At 40.7% G+C, this 26,111-nt stretch overlaps 1 protein-coding gene across 8 annotated transcripts in view; it reads right to left on the reverse strand.

Annotated features, from left to right (window-relative positions):
- Positions 1-26,111, reverse strand: part of LOC122563116 (plasma membrane calcium-transporting ATPase 1-like) — a 391,378-nt gene that overhangs the window by 127,102 nt on the left and 238,165 nt on the right. For all 8 annotated transcript variants that reach the window (XM_087973527.1, XM_043716559.2, XM_087973531.1 and 5 more), the window contains exon 2: positions 19,045-19,508. In XM_087973527.1, the coding sequence (XP_087829653.1) occupies positions 19,045-19,240 (196 nt within the window). In that variant the 5' untranslated portion in view covers positions 19,241-19,508. The remainder of the gene's footprint in view (positions 1-19,044; positions 19,509-26,111) is intronic.

Here is a 26,111-nt window from a genome sequence, read left to right on the forward strand (position 1 = left end):
TCACAAGGCTGCATAGTACTGTTAGACATCACCGTTGCAAGTCAAAGAACTGATATGAAATTAGAAAACTGTACTGGAAGCAAAAAGAATGTTATACTTGTGAAGTACAATGGTTTAGAAAATTATGTTTAATTGTAAATAATTCTAATCACAATAGATATGATGCAAGCTCTCTGATCTCTATGCTAACTAATTTGATAAGTCTCAATCCTGGTAACATTGAAAACTATTCTCGATACATAAATCTAAGATTGAAAATATGAAAGCTCATGCAAAAAAAAAAATGTTTTTGTTCATTTGGAATGCACCATGCTCAACATATTACAAAAATGCAACAGTTAAAGGAGCCATTAATTCTCTTCCCCAACAGCAGCGAGGGCTGTCCATGATTGAGTTACAGATTTTTGATCAACATGGGAGCTTGTGATTTGGGGGAGTGAAGGGGGTTAGCGGAGGGGGGAGTGGATTTACCAGCATATCAGATCAACCATGATCCTTTTTCTGGTGTAGGCTTGAGGGACCAAGTTGACACTTCTTCTTAAGCTTACAATTAACTGTAAAATGCAATGGTCTGTTGCTCAGTAAGGGGATTGGGTGCTGAGGGCACGAATGGTGAAGGTATTGTTCTGAACTGGATCTAAAGTACATGGTTGAAGTTGAATTTCAGGAGGTTTATTCTCTACTGATTGTGCTACACCTGACCTAGGAATGTTTAATTCTGACATGAGGTGCCTAAAATGGCACTGCCATTCCTCATATTTCGCACAAAAAAAGGTGTTTAGAATAAAGGCAGGATTAATCAGGAGTGTGTGTTCTCATTGGAGCTATGGGTAAGATTTGTAGTAAATATGGTGGAATTATAGAAATCTGAGAAACACAAGACACTGAATCGTCACAAATCATGATTTGAGATGTATATTCATCTTTAAAATGAGGATTTCTTCAATAGTGCATGCGCTTGCTTCCATAGGCAAAAGCACTAGAATCTCAAAACACAATTTGATATTGCAGCAACGAGACATGCTCAATTACTTTTACCTTGTAACACCTGCCATAGGGTCATCATATATGAAATAGCTAATGTACCTTATAATCAAAACAGTACAAAAAGAAATTTAATCTTACTTTGGATGAATTATCCCTCTGCCATAACTTTCTAACTATTAACTTGTAAATAACCGGATAGAAGGCACAGCAGCATCTTGATATTTGTATCAATGCTGCATCTCATTACAAACAGAGCCCAGAATCAGGGTCTGCTCTTGGAGATGGAAGTCTCACTCCTCTCGACTCCAGAGTTGGTTTGTGTCTCTTTGCCCAATTTCTGCTCCACAAATTAAACACTCTGTACAAACTCCAAACTTGAAGTGGAAATACACACCAAAAGTTAATAATTCCTATTTTGGGAGAAGCAATTTTCATAGACAAAATGAAAAGAAACTCAACACTCACCGGCATTACTCGAGAAAGCCTTGAGACAGGAGCAGTAACAACGAAGGCCTTAGTTCCACAATAACTCAGATTACCAGCACACTATTCCCACACTGGCTGAGGTTACAATGAAGGACTCTTCATCTCAACATCACCCCTTGCTTTAAGCGTGGTGACCATCAGGTTAAACCACCACCAGTCGTCATCTCTCTCCTTAGAGAGCAGTGCTATGGTTCTCTGGGACTATATAGTGACTGAGTCATAGGGTCATAGACAATAGGTGCAGGAGTAGGCCATTCTGCCCTTCGAGCCTCCACCACCATTCATTATGATCATGGCTGATCATCCTCAATTAGTATCCTGTTCCTGCCTTATCTCCATAACCCTCGATTCCACATTCCTTGAGAGCTCTATCCAACTCTTTCTTAAACGAATCCAGAGACTGAGTCTCCACTGCCTTCTGGGGCAGAGCATTCCACACACCCACCACTCTCTGGGTGAAGAAGTGTCTCCTCATCTCTGTCCTAAGTGGCCTACCCCTTAGCTTTAAGCTGTGTCCTTTGGTTCGGGACTCACCCATCAGCTGAAACATGTTTCCTGCCTCCAGAGTGTCCAATACTTTAATAATCTTATACGTCTCTATCAGATCCCCTCTCAGTCTTCTAAACTCAAGGGTATACAAGCCCAGTCGCTCCAATCTTTCAACATAAGATAGTCCTGCCATTCCAGGAATTGACCTCCGTGAACTTACGCTGCACTCCCTCAATAGCCAGAATATCTTTCCTCAAATTTGGAGACTAGAACTGTACACAATATTCCAGGTGCAGTCTCACCAGGGCCCTGTAGAGCTGCAGAAGAACCTCTTTGCTTCTATACTCAATCTCTCGTTATGAAGGCCAGCATGCTATTAGCTTTCTTCACTACCTGCTGTACCTGCATGCTTACCTTCATTGACCTGTGTACAAGAACACCCAGATCTCTTTGTACTGGCCCTTTATCTAACTTGACTCCATTTAGGTAGTAATCTGCCTTCCTGTTCTTGCCAAAGTGGCTAACCATACATTTATCCACATTAAACTGCATCTGCCATGCATCTGACCACTTACCTAACCTGTGCAGGTCACCCTGTAAATCTCCTAACATCCTCCTTACATTTCACCCTGCCACCCAGCTTTGTATCATCAGCAAATTTGCTAATGTTACTATTAATACCATCTTCTATATCATTAATATTTATTGTAAAAAGCTGCAGTCCCAGCACTGATCCCTGCGGTAACCCACTGGTCACTGCCTGCCATTCCGAAAGGGAGCAGTTTATCACTACTTTGTTTCCTGTCAGCCAACCAATTTTCAATCCAAGTCAGTACTGTGTCCCCAATACCATGCACTCTAATTTTGCTCACTAACCTCCTATGGTGGGACTTTATCAAAGGCTTTCTGAAAGACCGGGTACACTACATCCACTGGATCTCCCTTGTCATCTTCAGAGTTACATCCTCAGAAAATGAGGATGTATATCTCTATAAGAGATATACAGCACTGAAACAGACCCTTCAGTCCAAATCATCCACGCTAACCAAATATTCGAAATAAACCTAGTCCCATTTGGCAGCATTTGGTCCATATCCCTCTAAATCATTCCTATTCATACACCCAACCAGATACCCTTTAAATGTTGTAATTGTACCAGACTTTAATGTGAACAATGTACAAAAAGTAAAGGGGAAAACACAGAATTCCTGTAGTTTGGAAGTAGGCCATTTGGCCCATCAAGTCCACATCGACCCTCCGAAGAGTATCCCATTATAACCCATGTCATACCCAATCCCTGTAACCCTGCCTTTTCCATGGCCAAACCACCAAACCTGCACATCTTTGGAACAGGGAGGAAATTGAAGCACTTGGAGGAAACCCGCAGACAGGGAGAACGTGCAAACTCCTGACAGACAGCTGCCAGAGGGATCGGACCCAGGTCTCTGGTGCTGTGAGGCAGCAGTGCTAACCATAGAGTCACTGTGCTGCCCTGATTAGGGACAAAAACCACAATCCAACCAGACTCTTGAGCCTTTTCGGTCATGTAATTTGGCCATGACGGATACATACTCAATTCATCGTTCTTTGCGCCTTATCTCTCAATATCCTTACCTGACTAAAAGCACCAATCACTGCCTTGAAGGTTTCCAAAGATGTTTGAGGCACAAGTTCAAAATTCTGACTGCAATCCAGGGCATTGAATACTATTACAAGGATGTCATGAACCTTTATAAATCTCTCAGAAATAGTGTAACCGATTCTTGGCACCACACTTTAGAAGGAGGCCAGAATATGGAGAAGGTTTAATCAGAGTAATACCCAGAATGAGGGCTTTACTCAGCAGTAGTCATGAAGGCATTCATAAGTTTTTTTTTTTGAGGACCTGAGCTGTGAAGGACCATGGAAATTAGACATTTCAAATTCCATGGATTCCAGGATTATCTTTTCAACAAAGGTTCACTTAAAGGTTACTTTTGATACTGGACTTTTTTTAAACAAGATATTTCTTGGAAACCACAGGGTCTCAGCTAATTGCTTGAACCCACATTTGACAGACAACCACTTTTTTGCTTGAACAGTGTTTTGGATGCAGTGGGCTTTGGGGTCGAGCGTGCTGAAACAAATCTTCCCCGTTCAGTTCTTTAATTTCTGACAAATAAAAACCCTTTGAGCATCCAGCGTCATACCTGGAACACTGATCCAAGTGCTCCTGTGAGAAGCTGTTGAATGACCTGGTTTGAAGAGACCCCAGAGACAATTTACATTTGTCACATATGCCAGACAGCAAGCTGTCTGAACATTCTATACTTTGTCCTTTTTACCTACAGGAACTAACAATAATTGACCAAAGGTGATAGTCGCAAAAATGAATGAATATCTGCAGAGAAAATAGTTTCTTTTCCTATATAGAGTGCATGCCTGTTTGCGCGCATGTGTTTGAGAGAGTGCGTGAGCATTGATGCCTGTTTGTGAGCACATGGAAGTATGAGTGTGCAAGAGTGCGTCAGTCAGCAAGTTATTCACTACTAAGTGCTGCTTGATAGCACTGTCAACACCACCGATCATTTCACTGATGATTGAAAATAGAATGTGCCTGCTTTTGGCGGACTTGACTGACCGGGGCAATTTTCCACGCTGTCTGTTGTAGCTGCACTGGGACAGCTTGTCTAAGCAGCACAGGTGTTCAGTACTGCAGAATGCTGTTGGGGCCCATCGACTTGGCTATACCCAGTATGCAGTCTTTTCGTTATATTGCTTTGAACAAAAATTGAATTTGCTGGAGACTGGCATCTGAGATAGTGGAAATCTCAGAGAAGACAGAGACAAATATCCATTCTGACTGAATATTGACATTTCATGAAGCCTCCTCCAACTGGGTGCATTGGCTATCTAATAGCATGTCATTCACAACTAGGTGAGACATTACAGTGCTATTATCTTTGGTTTTCCAATCACTTTCCTCAACATAGAGGATACAGATGCTTCAGCCAAGGGCAGACAATGGGTCACTGGCATCCAGGTATATATGGGCAAAATAACTTTATGAAGTTTGGTGTCAATGCTGAGCTCTTTCAGGACCATTGCCACTTGACCAGATTAACCATGTTGGAACCTATGGCAGGACTGTCATGCTGTTGCTGGGACATGGCATACCAGGGTTATTAAAGGAGGAGCTTGAAAACCATGATTCAGTCTTGCCATGATTGTCTAGCAAGTTCCAGAAGACAATTCTCCAGTGTCAAAAGGGCTGGGCGTGCCTTTGTTGTTCCCAAATCTAATGCCTACCTCTATGCCAACTAGTCCCTTTTAAACGTCAAGGCACCACTGCTCCACTTCTCTATCATCTCGAGAAATTAGCGATCTGGAAGTAGAGTGGAGTGAACTGAATTTGGCAGCATAACAATTTGTGGATTCGGCATATAGCACTGTCACCATTACTTGTGCTGACAGGTACCATGTCCTCTGTAAGATGATGTTTTTGCTCTCTCAGCTCCTGTTTAACACACGGTTTGACAAAGGCCAGAAGACATGCAATGTCCTGGTCCTGCAAACAGATGTCAGAACACTTGCCAGCACTACATACTGTTCATGTGATAGACAATCCAAAATCTGAGAGAAATATTCACTCTAAATTTCAAATGATGGCTATAAATAAGTGTGAAAGCAGCAAACTCTCTTCAATCAGTGATACAATTTCCACCGAGTTCCTTAATCCAAAAATGTAGAATTCAACAACTTCAAATTGAGATAGCAATATGAAAAGGGTGTGAAAACTAAGCTTTATATTATTTTAACAACTGCAGTGCCAACTTGACTGCATGGTAATCCTTTTACATCCGAATCAGAAAGTCAGAGGTTCAAGGTCCACTCACAATCTAGAGTATTTTCTAAACAATCTGTTTCTGGGACATTATTGCACACCTCTGGAACAAGTAGGATGTGAATCTGGCTCAGAGATAGGGACACTACTACTGTACCACAAGAACCCTAGTATTGTTAACCAACCTGATGAGATGTATTATGACAACTCAGGTAAAATGTCACATAGGAGCATTGCATTGTCAAGAGATAATGTATTTTAGGTAAGATACTAAAATTACTCATTAGATGCTGAACTACCTAAGCGAACCTAAAATGATCCCATTTAAAATCAGTCAAGAGTAAGTCCTCTGATCCTCTGTCATCCATAAACCACAATCAAGAACATATTAGTCAGCCATATGTCTTGTTTGTGGGACTAGTGAATCATAGAATCCCTACAGTGTGGAAGCAAGCCATTTGGCCTATCAAGTCCACACCACCCCTCTGAAGAGTATCCCACCAACACCTTGGCCTCCTCCCGTCACCCTGTCCCTGGAATCCTGCACTTCCCATGGCTAATCCACCTAGCCAGCAATTTAGGGTGATTTAGCATGTTTGAGCGGCTGAATACTCTAATGCTGAACCTATGGCCTTGCTATAGGCAAACTCACCACAAACACACCTTGAAGTAATTCCACTTTTGTAGGTATGAAGAGTCATACAACAGCATGGAAACAGACCCTTCAGTCCAACCAGTCCATGCTGACCATAATCCCAAATTAAATTCATCCCACCTGCCTGATCCTGGCCCATATCCCTCCAAAATCTTTCCTATTCATGTACTTATCCAAATGTATTTAAGAAAAAACCTTTGCACCCACATCCACCACTTCCTCCATAAAAGAAGTTGGATTATTATAGCTTCAAGTCATCCATTTTAAAAAAAATGGTGAGATACTGATACACAACAAAGAGATAGGAAATTCAATTTTGACCAAATATTTAAGACAGTGCAGCATCCGCAAAGACAGAAACGGAAAAGAATCGAATGATTGAATATGCATCAACATCCATTAGGGATCATCCACTATGATCCTTTGGAACCATCAGGAATGGAAGTTGCCAAGTTGCCTTTCCAAAAAGGGAGGTAGACAAAATATAGATCACAAAAAAGTGAATTCCACATCATGGTGGGGGTAGGCAGTGCAAGAGAAGACTTAGATTATCCAAAGCACCCATTCTAATTCAACACACTTCTAAAAGCCTGGCCTGAAATACAGTCGGTTTAGCCTGTTCAACAGCAGATTTCAATCAATTACTTAGATTAAAAACCCAGTCGAACTCATCTTAAAAGCTTAACCCTCAGGCCACAGCCATGTGTTGCTCACCCATCTGTGCAGTACTATACCATATGATCACACATTCCTATCCCTTTGAAAATACTATTTAGAGATTCTGGGCTCCCACACCCAACTGTAATGAGATCTAGAAATGGGTATGTCAAAAAGAAAAAACAGTACACCGTTGAAGGTCTCAGCCTCTGAAGGCAGTGGAGGTGGGGTCACGGAATAATTTTTAAGGTGGAGGTACATAGATTCTGGTTAGGTCAGGGTGTCAAGGGTTATGAGGGATAAACAACAAAATGTAAAATTCAGATCAGCCATGCTCTTACTGAACGGTGAAACAGACTGGAGTCTATTGCGGCTTGTAATTTGTGTATTGAATTTACTATGGCACAAGTATGTAAAGGATTGTGATCTCAAATATTTCAGCATTTATTGCTCATCCCTGATTGCCATAGAGACAATAGTAATAAACTGCCTTCTTGAATTGTGCTGATCAGGTGGTGTCCACAGGGAGTGTGGGTCAAGCTTTGATCTGCAATAAAGAAACAGGAAGGTGCGTGGTTTGGAGGGGACACTGCAGGTGGTGGTATTGCCACTTGTCCTTCTAGGTGGTAGAAGTTACAAGCTTGGAAATTGCTTTAAAAGGAAGGTTGGGAAGCTGCTGCGATGAATCCTGCAAATGCTGCTGTCTCTGGGTTTGCGATGGTGGAGGAAATGTATGTTTCAGGAAGGGAACTGGACTGCTTCATCTTTGAGGAGACCAAGCTTCTTGAATGCTGTTGGAGCTGCAGTCATCCAGGAAATGGAAGAGAATTCTGTTACATTCCTACTGGTGCTTTACAGATTGAGGCAAGCTTTGTGGAGTCAAAAGGCAAGATATTGCCTGCATAATTATTAACCTCTGACCTGATTTTATTATTGGAGCATCTTTGGTAAGTTTTTCAGTTCAGTGGTAATCCCCAGAATGTTGATCAATGGTAATGCCATTCAACATCAAGAGACATTGGCCAGATTCTCTCTTGTTGGGGATGGTCATTAACCTGCTTGTTGCATGAGTGTTGCTAGGGACTTCAGAGCCAAAGCCTGAATGTTACCCAAGTCTTTCTGAATGCACAGACTGCTTCATTGTCTGAGGAGCTGTGAATAGAAATGGAACACTGTGCAATGAGCATCCCACTTCTTGACTTTATGACCAGAAGGTAATTGAAGAAATAGCTGAAGAGAATTGGCCCTAGGACATTACCTAGAGGAGCTCAGACAGTGGATGTCCCTCGGCTGAAAAGATTGCCCTTTAATAAGCACAATTCCTTTGAACTAGGCATGACTCCAAAAAGAGCAGAGCTTTCCATTTGACTCCAACAGACTTCACATTTACTAGCTCCTTGGTGTTACATTCAGTCACATGTTGCTTTAGGTCAGGACCAGTCGGTCTTGCCTCACCCCATTAAATTCAGATCTTTTAACCATATTTGGAGCAAGGTTACAACAACTTGGAGCAGAACCCTAAATGAGTATCAGTGAGCCGGCTACTGATGTCCAAGTGCCATTTGATGGTGCTGTTGACAACATCCATGTGGAATGGATCATCCCCTCAGTATTTCTGGCTGAAGGAGGTTGTGAATGTTTCAGATTTATCTTTTGCACTGATTGTTTGGTTCCATCATTTAGAAAGGGCTACTTTTTCTAACCACCTCCTGTTATTTGCTCAATTATCACCATCATTCACAATGGATAGGACAGGCCTGCAGAACTTGGATCTAATCTTTTGGTTGTGGATGGCTCAGCTCTATCACAGTTTTTTTTCTGCAACCATCGTAGCTTCATCAGGTTAGCATTTTAAAAAAAAAAAATAAAACATGGATAAGGGATGACCTTAGAGATTTAGAAGATAACGAGGGGCATGGATAGGGTCAAGAGACAAAGGCTTTTCTTTGGTGTGGGGAAGTCCAGAACTAGAGGGAATAGGTTTAGAGGGAGTGAGGGGAAAAATTGAAAAGAGACCTAAGGGGCAACTTTTTTCATGTGGAGGGTGGTGCGTGTGTGGAATCAGCTGCCAGAGGAAGTGGTGGAGGCTGGTACAAGTACAACATTTAAAAGGCATCTGGATGGATATGAGAATAGAAAGATTTTGGAGGGATATGGGCCTAGTGCTGGCAAATTGGATTGGGATATCTGGTCGTTGGACCAAAGGGTCAGTTTCTGTGCTGTACATCTCTATGACTATCTGCCAGATGCTGATCTGTACATGATCTCCTCAGCTCCTCACTGAACTCAGGAAGATCACCGAGTTTACTGGTAATGACAGGGTGGAGGGGATGAGGTTACAGATTGTGGTTGAATGCAATTCTGCTGCTGCTGATAACCCATGGTACCTCATGGTTGTTAGGTTTTGAGCTTCTGGATCTATCTAGAATGTATCCCACTAAACATAATGACAATGCTACCTATTACGTAGTATGGTGTCCTCATGTGAAGATGGGATTTGGTCTCCACAAGAACTGTGGAGTGGTTATTTCTATCTTCTGTCATCATGGATAGATGCATCTGGGACAGGTAGATCAGGGAGGAAAAGGACAAATAAGATTTTTTTCCCCCTGATTTGTTCGCTTTTACTTGCCACTGGCCTAGTTAGGTAAATGCATCCCTCAGCCAGCATGGCCAGTAATGGTGTCGTTAAGTTGCTCTTGATGGATGTTGATGTATCCTGCAAGGTATCCCTTTGCTACCACAGTCCATTTTCTAAGTGGCATCCAATATTTGGGCAGCACGGCAGCTCAGTGGCTAGCACTGCTGCCTACAGCGCCAGGAACCCAAGTTTGATTCTATCCTCAGCGACTGTCTTGTGGAGCTTGCACAATCTCCCTGCGACTGCATGGGTTTCTTCTGGATGCTTCAGATTCCTACCACAATCCACAGATGTGCAGATTAGGTGCACTGGCCATGCAGGCTAGGTGGATTAGCCATGGGAAATGCAGGATTACAGGGATAAGGTGGTGGGGATTGGGTCTGGGCAGGATACTCTTTAAAAGGGTCAGTGTGATGGCTTGAACGGCCTTTTTCCACACAGTAGGGATTCTATGATTTAGGAGGACTGATTCATCATAGGAGGAAGAGCTGAAGATAGTGATCAACAGGAGATTTCCTTGCCTATATTTGATTTGATTCCAGAAGATTTCATATAATCTAGAGTTAATGATTAAATGTAAACTTTGTACCACCAAACATGAACAGGCTCAATGTGTATTGGAAAACAGCAATCCTGGTCTATCTGATAACTGATCCGTTAAATGTTTACAAAATGAGGCAGGTGTCAATAATGTTAACCTCACATAGCCTTTTACATCACTAATCGAGAGCTACCAATAGCTCACTGATTTTGAAGGTGGGGGGTGATGACCTAGTGGTATTATTGCTGGTCTGTTAATCCAGAGTCATGGATAACATTCTGGGGACCTGGGTTCAAATCCCACCATGGCAGATGGTGGAATTGGAATTCAATACATAGCTCACTGATTTTGATTGTCTACTCGAAGCAGAAGTTGAGCAAATGAAGTAAATACAACAAATGAGGTGCTACCTCTCAAATTCAATTCATACCATTGGGTATTTGTTGGAGCCTGTGGTGTGTGAGATACCAGAGTCTCAAACATAGGTGCTGGAACCCTAGAAAAAAAGCTAGGGACCTTCCAAGTGACGGACTAACCTGATACTAAATGGCACTACTATACATAAAAAAAAAAGGAACAGGGATAAGCCTTTTCCCCTTAAGAAGGTATCAATGCTAAATTGCATCAACTGTTCTATCTAGCAGCAAGTTCCACATTCTCCCACTTTCTGGTTACAGATTTTTTTTGTACCATTAACTGAATTTATTAGTGTCTGTCCAAAGTGAAAATATCCATTTAGATCAGATAATTTCATATTCTTAAAATCCCTTCTAGGTAATCCCTCAGCATTATAACTCCTGAATATAAAAAAAGAGTCCCGAGCTGTTTCATCTTTTCTAATAGATGTACCTTCACAATCTTTTCCTTTATTTTGTGCCATTTCTAACACTTCTACATTTCCTAATTATGTGCGATTGGAACTATACATGGTCCAATTAAAATTCTTCATTTTAACACAACTTTACACTTTAATTCCTCTCGAAATTAACTCAAAATGCTTGCCATGCATTTTCAATGCCCTTGTTAACTGGTTTTTCTCTCAAATTTTGATTCTAAATTTTGAAATTCAATTCATTGTCTGAATATCCAAAATGTTCTTTAAATAACTTGGTTCACTACCATTTTAAAACAGTCCAAAATTTATTTGTTGTACGATTTCTAACCTTCTGGAGACAGATAAACTTTAGCAGGTTATTTCTGCCAATTAACAATGGTTAATAAATACAAGATATCATTAACTTTCAATGTATACGGTCAAACGAATAAGTGATCAGTAGACAGGATACAACACGTAGCAAGTTTGCTTTATTTTAGATTAAATCCAAGTAGAGAAACCAGTTAGCAACTAAATATTAGCTTGATTGTAATTAACTCAAGGAAAACTAGGTTAAAGTACAAAGTTACACAGAAAATGCACAAAATGTATTTACAGGAGAGCTCAAGCTTAGATTTGTGTGCAATTATGTGGAGCCTGCAGTGAAATTAATATCAACCATTTCCATTTAAAATTTGGACTTGTCCACCTGCAGATACAAGTTTTCCTGCTAGATTCCCAGACACTTGCCAAGAGCATGAGAGAATGTGAGTGAAACAGACAGGAAGAAAAACAGAAAGGAAGATAGAAAGACTGAGGTTGATTAATGATTACAACAGCATTTGGCCAGATCTACAATACTCTGACATAAACTACTACAGAATCAATAATGGAAAAAACATTAATAAATCAGTCCTACCACAACCTTTCACAAACAAAGTTAAAAATCACACAACACCAGGTTATAGTCCAACAGGTTTAATTGGAAGCACACTAGCTTTCAGAGCGACGCTCCTTCATCAGGTGATTGTCCGTTTCACAAACAAGTGCTTACAAGAGAACTATTTATATGACTGTCAGCCATGTGCACTGTGATATTTAAAATAGAGTTACAAAGATTCAGCTTGGCTTTAGACATCTCCTGTTCAGTGCGTTGACAGAAAGAAAAAAAGGTACCAATTCAAAACTTTAACTTGGATGTTCTCTCCACAACAGCCTGACCTACTGAGCACTTCCGGCATTTCCGATATTTCTCCCCCCACCAGCTGTCCAGTTCCGTTTGGGCAGATGTACAAACACAGCTTTGAAAACCTTGCACTTCTGTTCTTAGATATTCCGACAAGCAGAAAGCAGCCAAGTTAGAGCCGTGTATACATAGAAATGCTCAGGATAGCAGAATTGGTCACCTGCTCTTCAATGTTACATCAGCCATAGTAATAACAATTCCCTTTGCAATGACTGGAAATATTTACCTGGAATACTTGCGTGGCATTCCATCTATGGTTGCCATGTTCCTCAGCTAACTTTGGAAACAATTGAATATTCTGCAGTCATTCAATAAAAAAAAAGTTAGACTACAAAAGCATTTTTACAAGCAACTGTGTAGCTCCAGAAAATCCAACATACACTTGCAGTGATGCCTTCGAATAACTGTGGATAAAGTAAAAATCAAAAGTAAAATGCAATGCTTTGTTTCCTTTAATATTGTTAATTTCATATCATAGCTCTTTGAAAAAGCAGAAACTTAAGATGTCACAGGGCTTCTGTGAGGAGCCCATTTAAATACCCCACTTGCCACAAGGCATGATATTGACATTAAAACAATGCACTAAGAAAATGTGGCAAGACATACCTAAATTGGCAGTAATTTCAAAACAACTGGTTAGGTCATGTCGTCAGAACTGGAGAAAGGCAAGTATTAAAAGCAATTTGTTGTATTTAAGTCTGACCTTTCTAGGGAGATTTTGAACTTAGCAGTCCAAATGCTGAATTCTTAACAATGACATATCCAAATATTGGGAATGCTATCATTGTTTGGTACTGCAACAAGCTGATAATACCTATTACACGAAAGAGATAGATATTTTCTGGTACAAAATTTATTAGCAGCAATGTTCAATCATAGACTCCATGTTGTAACTCAACTACAAAGGTTTTAACTCTAATTCCATTCATCAGCTTTACTAACAGGCATTTCCCGTAGCGAGAGTGAGAAGGAAGACTAAACTCAGGTACATTGAAAAGCAGGCTACTGCAGGTGCTAGAAATCTGAAACAGAAACGGAAGGTGCAGGAAACCCACATAGGATAGGCAGCAGCTATGCAAAGAATGACAGTCAACAATTCAGGTCTCACAGAAAATCATCGGTATGATGTGTTAATCCGATCTCTCTTCCCTCCAAAGACGAGGCCTGCTAGAGGGTTTCCAGCATTGAAAACTTTAAAATCATAAGTATGTTAACTCATCTAGAAACTGGTTAGAGATCACTCTCTCTCCTCATTTATGGAAAGGTTCTTTGACTGAATTGGAGGAATGAGTGTTTACGAACTTAATCTTAAATAACTATCCACTTAGAGAGCATTGCTCAAATTCTTCAGCTCCAACAAGCTATAAATGCACAATAGCACATGCAGACCTTGTAAATACATTGTAGACTAGGCTTTAATTTAATTAAGATTTAATCACTGGTGGGAAATTAAAGAACCTTGATCTCCAAAACTATATGCGTGTCATACAATATCTGGAAACGTAAACGAGATCTTCATTTCCCTTCTGCATGGAAAGCAATTAAGAATTACCTTCTTCAGACCTCAAGCAATAGGTTTTGCTAAAAACAGATTACAGTATAGCCTATATATCAAACTGGGTCTTGAACATTCATTCATGGTTCACAATGCAAGAATTAATCTGTTCTGTATTCAGTGTAACAGAAATTTGAAAGCTTCTCACTCAGTGCCCAAGTGGAAAATGAGAATTGGAGAAGTCGAAGGAGTGGGGTGACAGGGTGATAGAGTGTGAATGCTTTTCATTAGAACAAGTTTAATGGATAGGGTAAAGGACAATGATTCAGTAATACCAACTTTACTCCATCTCAAAACTCTGCTAAGATTAATGTAACTAAGGAGGAATCCAAAAAGATTTAAAGCTTTCTTATGACAAATTGAAGTTCAAATCATGAGTAGTTGAAAGATATTAATACATGGATGTATAAACAAAAGGAACAATGAAATGGATACATCAACATGTAACCCACTTTCAAGTATAATGTAGTTACAGTAGAGCTGTTGCATCCATTTATTCTGTCTGGAGCCTGGTCATACCATAACTTAAATATCGCCAATTGCCCTTAACTCTCCTTACCTCAAACCTCCTCCAACTCTACAATTCAAGATAATTATTGCACCTCTAATTCCACACATTCTGGTATTATTAATTTCAAGTTTCTCAACCAGAGCATGCTTGGAACATAAACAAAACTAACAGCTTCTTAAAATTACCTCTAAGCAAGCTGCCTGTCACCACCTTAGCATCCTGTGTATTTCAGTATGAACCTTTTTAAACAAACATTTCTGGCAAGTTTTTAACGTGTTGTTTGATGCCGCATTATAAATTCAGGTTCACAGCAGACTCGTCAAGGAGAAGGCAAACAGTCTTCAGGCTTATTAATCATAACTGCACACAGTAATCGAGATATCCTATAGTTATATTAGGCAAGAACCAAATCTTATTTCATCATGTGTTCATGTCAATGTCTCCTCTCAAATGTTTCTCGTCTAACGGGATGCTGTCTGGTGTATTGGTCAAGAGTAGAGTGTCCACACTCGGCTAATTATGCTGGTGTCATGAAGCTGCACATCAGAAGGTTGCTCCAGGATCCTGAAGCTCTTACACAACAGCAAGTGACTGGAGGCATTCTAAAACTAAAAAGGAGTCACAGAGGAAAAAGTTAATTTTGAGTACAGAGTAGGATCTTTATGAGGTGGTAGGGCAAAGGTTAAAAGTCAAACATCTACTTCCTCATTAAATTAAATATCCATAATCCATTATAATTCTCTGCTGCAAGGAAGCTTTTTATTCAGGCAGTAAACAGTCTATTCTGCAATCTGGCACAAGTCAACAGTTTTTTGAAAAAAAAACTTTTGTTCTGATGCTACCCCTTTAAATGGGTTTGTGTTACAAATAGGAAACTGAAGATCTCATTTAATGATGTGAAATGTTCTATCATTGTGTTGGTTTGGTCTCTGAAGGACAAGAGAAACTACAGACAAAAGTCAACAGAATAAACCCAAAGTTTCTCCCAGACTGGGGATAAGCCAAAATAAAATGCAATGTTTCCACTTTGTGTTATTCTTCTTGAAACATCTGGATTGAAACAATTTGTTCAGCGCCTTAATTTCTGAACTGCTGCATTCAGCTCAACAGTCTGCGCCCGTCAAAATGTAAATTTTAGCAGCTATTTGTTCAGCTTTAGGAAAGGTACATTTAATAGAATCTGACATCTCTGCTACCTGGTGGGAAGGGAAACAAAACCTAATGAGCTCTTTAGAGGCTTGCTAATATATTTTAAATACCTTCTAGATTTACAATCAAATTTTAAATTTAGTAACCTGTTTATGATTAAACGAGTGACGATCCTCAACATTTTAGAACACTCGACTGTGACCTCTTCATACTACTGCTTTTTATAAAAAACCTTCATGCATACTTTGAGTTTCTTCCAATTAAGCCAATTCCAGTATAATTTCTAAAATTTCACTAAAAATCCAAAATAAAGACCCAAACACCATCCAAAGTTAGATTTTAAATCTATCAGTATTTACTTGGTTCATAACATCTACACATTGACTAAAACTCTCAGTGGAAGCATAAGCCTTAATACAAAATACATCCCAAATATGAAAGGGATATCTTCAAATCCACCATTTCCCCTGACTCCCTCCCAACCATCTTGCAAATGTGCTCAAAAAATCAAAAATGTAACAGTAGTGGAAAGAGACACATTGGGCCAACATTTCAGGTCAAATGACCTTGCACCAGAAGTGCTAATGTTACAAACGAATAGCTTATAAAAAGAGGGAAAGACGGAATGATATTTATTCACTTCTGGCCCATCTCCAATTATTAGCGTTTTTTCCTTTTCCTGCCTTCGTTCATATGTAAAGCATCCTATTGTGTCAGGAAAAAGGGATTATTCATATGGGATCATTCTGCAGCTTGGAACTATGTTGAACCTTTGAAAAACATTCCAACAAGGAGCGACTGCCAGTAAGACTGAAATGAAAAACATGCTTCCTGAAAACGAAAGTGATCTCTTCCATTCAGGTTGTCTTTATAAATGTAGGTTGAAGGGGGGCAAGGAATGAATTTGATGCAACATAAATTGGTACTTTTTCTAGCCTTTTATAGCCGTGTTTCTTTAATTCTTTGTTGCTTTCACAGCCACAAGCAAATATAAATTAAACGAATGACTACTGGGGTTGTTAGCAAAAATATTTTAAAATTAAAATAGGCATTAAACCACATATTTGCAAGTTGTCTTCTGAAGAGATCCTCAGAATGCAGAGGTCCTCCAAACTATAACAAACTTGGTAGTAAATTTCACCTTTTTTGTTTCACAAAAACATTTCAGTAGTTGAGGATAATTTCCCCAATCATTAGGTTAAGAGGCCTCTAGTTTATGAGCCAATTTTCACAGAACTCTCATCCAACAAATTGATATTTAAACTTTCAATCTGGTGAGAGCCAAAGATCTCAAACTGGAGTGTTTTCTTAAAAATAAAGTTACTGATACAAAAAAACCCAAAGACAGAAGAATACTGCTTAGCTCAGAAGTATTGCGCAGAAGGTGGAGGGGTGTGTTGGAGTGGGGAGAGGAAATAAGTAAATTACTGGCATTTTGTGTGCTCTCTCTGCCCGGAGAGGAGAGGGGAGAGATGGAACACCAGTACACTGATAGTAAATCCTAGGAGATTTGCTTATCTCTATTTTAAATTTGAAAAATACAATATCACTTCAGGCACAGGTCAAGTGTAAGTTGATTTGAAAATTTAACCAAAAGATCGGTCACATTAAATAAAAAAGTAATGGGAGAACAGTATTTACACAATCTGTCCAAAATTTGGCAGAGTTGTTCCCTCCTAAAGTTAAACATTTTCAAAGCTTATGTCGGAGGAATAAATTTTAAAAAAAATCAGTTCACATAGGTCATTTTTCTGGAGAATGAGTTATTTCAATGGCTATATAAAAAAAAAGGTAAAACATTGTTTTGGGCTCGCACCCCAGACAGGAATACTTGTCAGTTTCACTGGGGTCCTATTAAAGCTTGAGGTGCAGTGGTAGTGCCCCTCTCTCTGAGCCAGGGGACCCAGGTTCAAGTCTCACCTGGTCTACAGGTTAATCAAACAAAATCCTAGAAATGTAAACCTTACAGCAAATTTGACTTTTATTCTGCTTGTTATTTTTTTTAAATGATCATCCCTCCCAAACACTTTCATGCTTGAAAGAGCTCCCCCTCACCCCATTATCAAGCTCGAGAATCAGACCTATTTTTCCCTTACAAATGCTGATGAACATCTTTTATATTTCCTGCATTTTATTACAGGATACAAGTGAATATTAAAACAGATTTGCAAAACCTTTGAAGAATCAACCTATTCTGCAGCGTACACCCAAGTTAATAAAGTGATAAGCTAATGGCAGGATCATGGTCAGTATCATTGCATGAATCAGCCAAATGAAATTTAAAATGCAGCTAATTTGATATTAACCAGCTTCTGCTTAAAAAAAAATCTTCATTGCAATGAGATCCAGCATTTAATGGTCAACAAGAGAGTTGAAACTGGCAGATCCGGAACAGATATCTCACCAAATTAAACTCAGGAAGCTGGTGACAAGGAGTTCACAGCCCTTCATACCATGTGATGCACTTTAAATGCTTGAGCAAGTAGGCAGAGGAGGTCTGAAAAATGGCACCTCCAACAATTCAGCACCACCTCCGGATTGCACAGATGTAAGCCTAGAATAAGACCTGAACCCACAGGAGCCAATATACTGACACTAAACAAAAAAATCTCAAAACCTGCAAAAAACATATGGCAGATCTGCCACACAGTAATTGACTGCTGTTAACCTCTTGTGTGCTGCTTCAGTCATGACTATTGTCTCTCGTCTGGTGACGTCTAATCAATTAATTGAATCCTTAGCAGGTATAGTTTCTACTTTAAAATAGATCTTTTGTTTTAGCTCAGCACGGAACAGAGCATTTGATCAGTGCAGACCTCACATGCTAAACCAATTAAGCTTCGTTCATCACAGTAAGCAGACATTAACCATTTACAAGGCCATCCTTAACTCAAAGATCTGCAGAGCCAAGTGAATAATGCTGAGTATTCTTCAACTATCTTCTGAATAATGATTAGGAGGAGTAATTGTGGTGTCATCTCCATACAGATGCTTTGCAAAATGACATTTCAAAGTCCAGAATTCATACATTTTATTAAAAAAGGTTTCACTTTAATGTCAACAGGATAGGAGATGCAATGTCTATTTGAATGTAAGCAAAAAGTTCATACTATTTATAAGATTTTCCCAAGTGCTCAAGTTCATTAATTGGTGTTCACGAAACTACTCTTGTGAGAGATCAATAAAGTAAAGTAGAAACATCGCAGGAAGGTATGAGGCGGAAGATACATGGATCTTGGAAGGGACCTTGATACAATGAGATAGTCAGTTACTAAGGCCACTGCACAATGAAGTTTTTTTTTTCCCCAGTACACCTCACCATGCAATTCATCAAAACAATAACATTTAAATGCAGAATTAAAAATCCAAATTTAGGTTGCTTGAACTACTTGCTGTAGTTGTATTTTTCCTCAAAGAACAGTAACTTTAAGTCAATACAGAATGAACTTGCTCACAAGTACATATAATACAGACAAGAGAAGCAGCTTACCTTCTACTGGAGAAGTTTTTAATCTTCTACAGATATCCTGAACATCACCATACGTTTCATGGATTTTATGGACTGCTTCACCAGACCGCAATTCCATGAGGGCCCGCAGATCTCCGACAGTGCAGCCAAATTCACTGTCATGGTTGCCCTCGGCAACAGAATTGCCTGGATGGTGGCTTGTTGTGTTATTAGTCATTTTTTCCACTGAATAAAAAAGGTTTCAGCTGATGTTGAAAAATCCACACCAGGTACTGGTATGGCAGTCCTATTGACCGTTCCAATGGGAGTCTGCAAATTTTAAATTGGTTTTTAACTCTTGCAGCAGTGATGCGAACATCAGCAGAGTCAGATTTCGCCAGATCAAGGTGTCGTAAGGAAGTCCATGTTACTGTAACAGCAGGCTAGTAGCAATAGTGTAATTTCTGCTCTTGCATCTCTTGGTGACAGCAAGTAACTGAGAAAATCTGAAAGAGAAAATGCAATGTGTTACCTAATGATTGATACTTGACACACAGCTTTCAAAAAGCAAAGAGTGATCTTGAAGAATTTCACACTTATTGCGCAATAGAAATCTTCGGAACTTTTAAAAGATCATATAACCACTGCTCAACGTGCCTGTGATCAAAACGAAAATTCATTTTTGATAGAGGAATAGTTGTTACAAAAGGCTCATTACAGATGTGGAACATTTTAAACTTTGAATGTAACATGTCTTGTTTCCAAAAACATAATGCAATACTCAAACTAATGTTTCTAATGCCCTTCATGGGTCAGGATATAATATTTCTACAACAAAACACTATTAGGTCGACCAGAGACTTCGGCCACTCCTCATCTCTCCCCCCCATCACCTATAAATTGTATAGGTGAAATTTAAATACCTGATGAGGTGCAAATATACATTTACGAGCAAAAATGACCCCCTCTAGTGCATCAAGCAGCAAATAAGTGAAACATGCTCACCAAGAGGTGCACAAGACACACCTGCAAGAAGCGTGGTCTAGTGGTATTATCACTGGACTGTTAATCTAGAGACCCAGATAACATCTTGGGGACCGGAGTTCAAATCCCACTATGGCAGATAGTGGAAACAGAATTCAATAACAAAAAAATCTGGAATTAAGAGTCTAACGAAGACCATGAATCTATTGTCAGAAAGCCACATCTGGTTCTCTAATGCCCTTCAGAAAAGGGAACAGCCACCCTTACCTTGTCTGGCCTACATGAGACTCCAGCAACCTGGCTGTCTCTTAAGTACCCTCTGGGCAACCAGGAGTGATCAAAAATGCTGGCCTAGCCTGTGATGGCCTCATCTCATGAATGGATTAAAAAAAAAACTTAAGGAAAGCAATACTGGATTTCCTCCTCTTTCCTATGCCAGTGTGTTCCATATCATTTCTTAAACAGTATTTAACTTTATTCATACTGTCCAAGTTCACTGCTCTTAAAGTGAGACCAGTTAATTCTGTGAAATGCTAAAAATACAGATGAAGAAGAGCTAATTTATGTTTTGATCCCATATGATGTTACCCCCTGTACAGAAAAGTTACCACAGGGGACATTAGATTAGATTAGATTAATCTAATCTTAAAAAAAAATCTAATCTAGAGTGTGGAAACAGGCCCTTCGGGCCAACAAGTCCACACCGACCCGCCAAAGCGAAACCCACCCATACCCCTACATTTACCCCTTACCTAACACTACGGGCAATTTAGTATGGCCAATTCACCTAACCTGCACATCTTTGGACTGTGGGAGGAAACCGGAGCACCCGGAGGAAACCCACGCAGACACGGGGAGAACGTGCAAACTCCACACAGTCAGTCGCCTGAGTCGGGAATTGAACCCGGGTCTCTGGCGCTGCGAGGCAGCAGTGCTAACCACTGTGCCACCGTGCCGCCCACATTAGGACAACACTAATGCTTCTAATGTGTTAAAGGTGAAATGTGCTTAGTTTCAGTACTGAGCACAAGAGACCAAGGGATGTCAAACCAGAGCAGAATACATGAAAACGTACACCGTTATGCAACTTTATATATAACAGTTTTCTCACAGCACGGACTTTAAAACTTTTTATTAATTCCTGAAGCATTTGTGGCAAAGCCCTCCATCTTCAACAATTGAGGACCCAGGTCTACATGATTCAACTGTCAGGGACGTATCAATTAATTCAGTTGCTTGGTCTAGCCAACAGGTGGCAACACACATGACCAGTCTTCAGGCCATAACTCTTAATAACCTGCTCCCCCTTATCCTCAAACACCTGGTCAAATTGGCACACCAGTCAATAATCCCTTGGGAGGACAACTGCAAACAGTAAATCAAAGCCAGGATTCAAAGCTGAGTCACCCAACTGAGAATCTGGAAACAGACTTGTGTTGCACCTGTTTGTCACTTTTATAACATCTCCTCCTATAACCCTTCCAGTGCCAAAAAGATTGTATGTCTCGTACAAGCATCTGGCTCGCATTTGTTGAATAAACACAGAGCTAGCTTTAAGACACAGTCTTCTGTATACTGTAACTATAAATTTGAATAAGCAATGCACACTCATGGACAATCAGCCACAATTTCCAAACAGGCAAAGTTATGTTTCAGCTGAAGTAGGTGCTTTGTTTCAGCCTGACCTCTCCCTCAAACACAAGCAGGTCTCAGAAGCAAACAAAAACAAAACAACTTGCTGCTGTCCTTATTGCAACACTAATCACTCAGAAACCAACGTTTCCACGAATGAGAATTTTGTTCTTTAAATTAAAGCACGCTCCAGAAAAACTTAAATATGTTAAACATATTTAAATGATCAGGAATACAACTGAGAATATTAATAAAATTCCTCTTTTACATACAATACTCACTGTGCATCCACCTATTAGAAACAGTACCAAGCAGGTACAATAATGGTAACTTCTATTTGATAAATAGTTATAGGTTACCTGTGGCACCTGCAAGAACCATCGCAAATCAAAAAATCATGATTAGCTGACAGAATATTTGTTTTTCCTAATGACACTGCTCACCCTTCATCTTTATTGTCACTGACAAATGCCCAGAGATTAATCCTTACATGGTTTTGTCCCTTGCCATCTTCTCCCTACTCCTAATAGGGGTTTATGTTTAGATGAAAAAAAGTGACAGTCATGGGCCAAAGTCGTCAGTTTTGTTCCAATAAGGTTAGAAGCCAGGAAAATCCAACACCACCACTCTGCAGTTGTCTAGCCTAGTGAGGCTGAGGCATGATTGCAATTCAAGCACAGGCAATTCCTTAGAAAATACCTGACATTCTAATAAGGGAAGGGCTGTTGAGAGCATTCAATGTCTTTTCTCCTCATCACTCATTTCTCGGGCTGTTATAAAAACACACACAAAACCATTACTCTTACCGTTAAGCTGATTAAGATAATGTTGGCACTTATTAAAATGGATTAAAGAATTTCACCACCAATACCCATTTCAGAAGTTCAACTTCCAAGAATTAAACAATATCCTTCAGTTTTTGTGTGTGCTCATTCTACTTTAACTAGTTAAATGGCAAGCCCAGTTGCCAGGAAGGAAACAGTAAAAGATAGCTTAGAGGAATTGTCAAGCCAAATATTAGACCAAACTCAATTAACATACTGACAGCTGATGTGCTTTGGGCTGAATGACGACATCAGTTAACATTAATTCAATTCCCTTACAAACAAACAAATCGTAAAATGCTCAAAGTCAGCACTTCCAGTCATCGAGAATCACTGTTCAATAAGAAAAAAAATCATAGCTGCAAATATTTGATTTCTCTTCCCCCTCCACCCCCCAAAAAGGTAGGTCACTGATCACAAGCTTTCTAAGTCCTGCAGAAGAGCCATTAGACCAGACACGTTAACTCTGCTTTCTCTCCAGAGGCTGCCTGACCTGCTGAGATCTTTCAGCAACTTCTGTTCTTGATTCGGATTTCCAGAATCCACAGTTCTTTCGTTTCTTTTTAACCTTTATAGTCACATGCCATCTGATATAAATTGCAGGAGCTTTCAGTTCTGCCATCCTCACCACTGCCTTGCCCTGCAACTTTGGTTCAGGAGAGGACTACTCGCCTTCTTCCTCTGACTTATCATCAGTTACATTCTGTGGTCAAGCAGGAAAGCTGCTTCAGTTGGCATAATCTTTCCTTTCCCTCCCTGGCTGAAATAAAGTGTTCCATCTGGCAGTCTGGCTGCAGAACCAGAAAAACACACCCAATCGACAACAAATCACACTCAAGGTCAGTCACAACGAGCCGACAGTCTTATTTCTCTGCTGAAGCTGCTGTGTTGCTTTAAAATTGTGGAATTTTCTGAGACAATAAAACAGTCAGAGATACGCCAAATTAAAAAAAGTGACCTCTGCTTCTATAACTACACGAGATTCAGTTCGGACAGCTTACTTGTGTACTGCATTGAAGTAATAACATGTCACACTGTTTTACAGAAGCATTATAAAAGTAAGTATGAACCGAAGCACAGAAGATACTAGGTCAGATGACCAAAGGTTTGATATAGAGGTGGGTTTTAATAAGTGTCTCAGGAGGAGGAAAGTAAGGTAGAGATGGGTGGAGGGGTTAGGGAGGGAGGGAATTCCGAATGCTTGGGACATAAGCAACTGAAAGGCATCACCACCAAGATGGAGGTGTTATAATTGGAAATATATAGGAGGCCAGAGTTAGAGCAGCACAGATATTGCAGAGGGTTCTGTGCCTGCAGAACCTTCTGGTTCTGCAGCCAGACTGCCAGATGGAACACTTTATTTCAGCCAGGGAGGGAAAGGAAAGATTATGCCAACTGAAGCAGCTTTCCTGCTTGACCACAGATATTGCAGAGGGTTCTGTGCCTGTTGTGGCAAGCAGGTAAGTGCTGAATTTTGCTTGTATTATTTAGACACAGTTTTTGTTTAAACAGTTAGCTTTAGAGGGATGGCAGTGAAGGCAGTGCAATGTTCCTCCTGCAACATGTATGAGGTGAGGGATGCCATCGACGTCCCTGCCGATTACACTTGCAGGAAGTGCACCCATCTCCAGCTCCTCCAAGACCGTGTTAGGGAACTGGAGCTGGAGTTGGATGAACTTCGGATCATTCGGGAGGCAGAGGGGGTCATAGATCAGAGTTATAGGGAAGTAGTAACTCCAAAGATGGCAGATAGATGGGTGACAGTGAGGGGGACTGGGAGGAAGCAGCCAGTGCAGGGACCTCCTGCGGCCATTCCCCTCAAGAACAAGTATACCGTTTTGGATACTTGTGGGGGGGATGACTTACCAGGGGTAAGTAACGGGGCTCAGGTCTCTGGCACGGAGCCTGTCCCCGTTACTCAGAAGGGAAGGGTGAAGAAGAGCAGAGCAGTAGTAATTGGGGACTCGATAGTTCGTGGCACAGATAGGCGGTTTTGTGGGAACGAGAGAGACTCACGTTTGGTATGTTGCCTCCCAGGTGCAAGGGTACGTGATGTCTCTGATCGTGTTTTCCGGGTCCTGGAGGGGGAGGGGGAGCAACCCGAAGTCGTGGTCCACATTGGCACCAACGACATAGGTAGGAGGAGTGCTGAGGATGTTAGACAGGCTTTCAGGGAGCTAGGTTGGAAGCTTGGAGTTAGAACAAACAGAGTTGTTGTCTCTGGTTTGTTACCCGTGCCACGTGATAGAGATTCGAGGAATAGGGAGAGAGAACAATTAAATGCGTGGCTTCAGGGATGGTGCAGGAGGGAGGGGTTCCAGTTTTTGGATAACTGGGGTTCTTTCTGGGGACGGTGGGACCTCTATAAACAGGATGGTCTACACCTGAACCTGAGGGGAACCAGTATCCTTGGGGGGAGGTTTGCTAGTGCTCTTGGGGGGGGTTTAAACTAACTCGGCAGGGGCATGGGAACCCAGATTGTAGCTTCAGGGTGCAGGGCCTGGAGTGTAGGGAGGTGAGGAACATGGCATCAATTTCCAAGGAGGGTGCCTGTAAACAGGGAAGTGGCTTGAAGTGTGTATACTTCAATGCAAGAAGTATACGAAATAAGGTAGGTGAACTTGCAGCGTTGGTTGGTACCTGGGACTTCGATGTTGTGGCTATTACGGAGACATGGCTAGAACAGGGACAGGATTGGCTGTTGCAGGTTCCGGGATTTAAATGTTTTAGTAGGGTCAGAGGTGGGGGTAAAAGAGGGGGAGGTGTGGCATTGCTTGTCAAAGATAGTATTACAGCGGTGGAAAGGACGATGGATGAGGACTTGCCATCTGAGGTAGTTTGGGCTGAGGTTAGGAATAGGAAAGGTGAGGTCACCCTGTTAGGAGTCTTTTACAGGCCTCCTAATAGTCCTAGAATCATTGAAGAAAGGATTGGGAAGGTGATTCAGGAGATGAGTGACAGTAATAGGGTGGTTGTTATGGGGGACTTTAACTTTCCTGATATTGATTGGGAAAGCTATAGCTCAAGTTCGTTAGATGGGTCAGTGTTTGTTCAATGTGTGCAGGAGAGTTTCCTGACACAATATGTAGACAGGCCAACAAGAGGTGAGGCCATACTGGATTTGGTTCTGGGTAACGAACCAGGCCAGGTGTTAGAATTAGAGGTAGGTGAGCACTTTGGGGATAGTGACCATAATTCGGTGATTTTTACACTCGTGATGGAGAGGGATAAGTGTGTACTACAGGGCAAGAATTATAGCTGGGGTAAGGGAAATTATGATGCGGTGAGGCATGACTTAGGATGTGTGGCTTGGAAAAGTAGACTCCAAGGCAAGAGTGTAAATGATATGTGGAACTTGTTCAAGGGGCAACTATTGAGTGTCCTTGATAATTATGTACCTGTCAGGCAGGAAGGAAAGGGTCGTGCGAGGGAGCCGTGGTTTAATAAGGAATTGGAATCCCTTGTTAAATGGAAGAGGGCGGCCTATCTCAAGATGAGACGTGAAGGTTCAATTGGGGCGATTGAGAGTTATAGGGTAGCCAGGAAGGACCTGAAGAGAGAGCTAAAAGCAGCAAGGAGGGGACATGAAAGGTCCTTAGTAGATAGGATTAGGGAAAACCCTAAGGCTTTCTATAGGTACGTTAGGAATAAAAGAATGACTAGGGTAGG

Source organism: Chiloscyllium plagiosum, unplaced genomic scaffold (genome assembly GCF_037043375.1).
Source record: "Chiloscyllium plagiosum isolate Xiang-an unplaced genomic scaffold, Cpla_swu_hap1 HiC_scaffold_26, whole genome shotgun sequence".
Taxonomy (NCBI): domain Eukaryota; kingdom Metazoa; phylum Chordata; class Chondrichthyes; order Orectolobiformes; family Hemiscylliidae; genus Chiloscyllium; species Chiloscyllium plagiosum.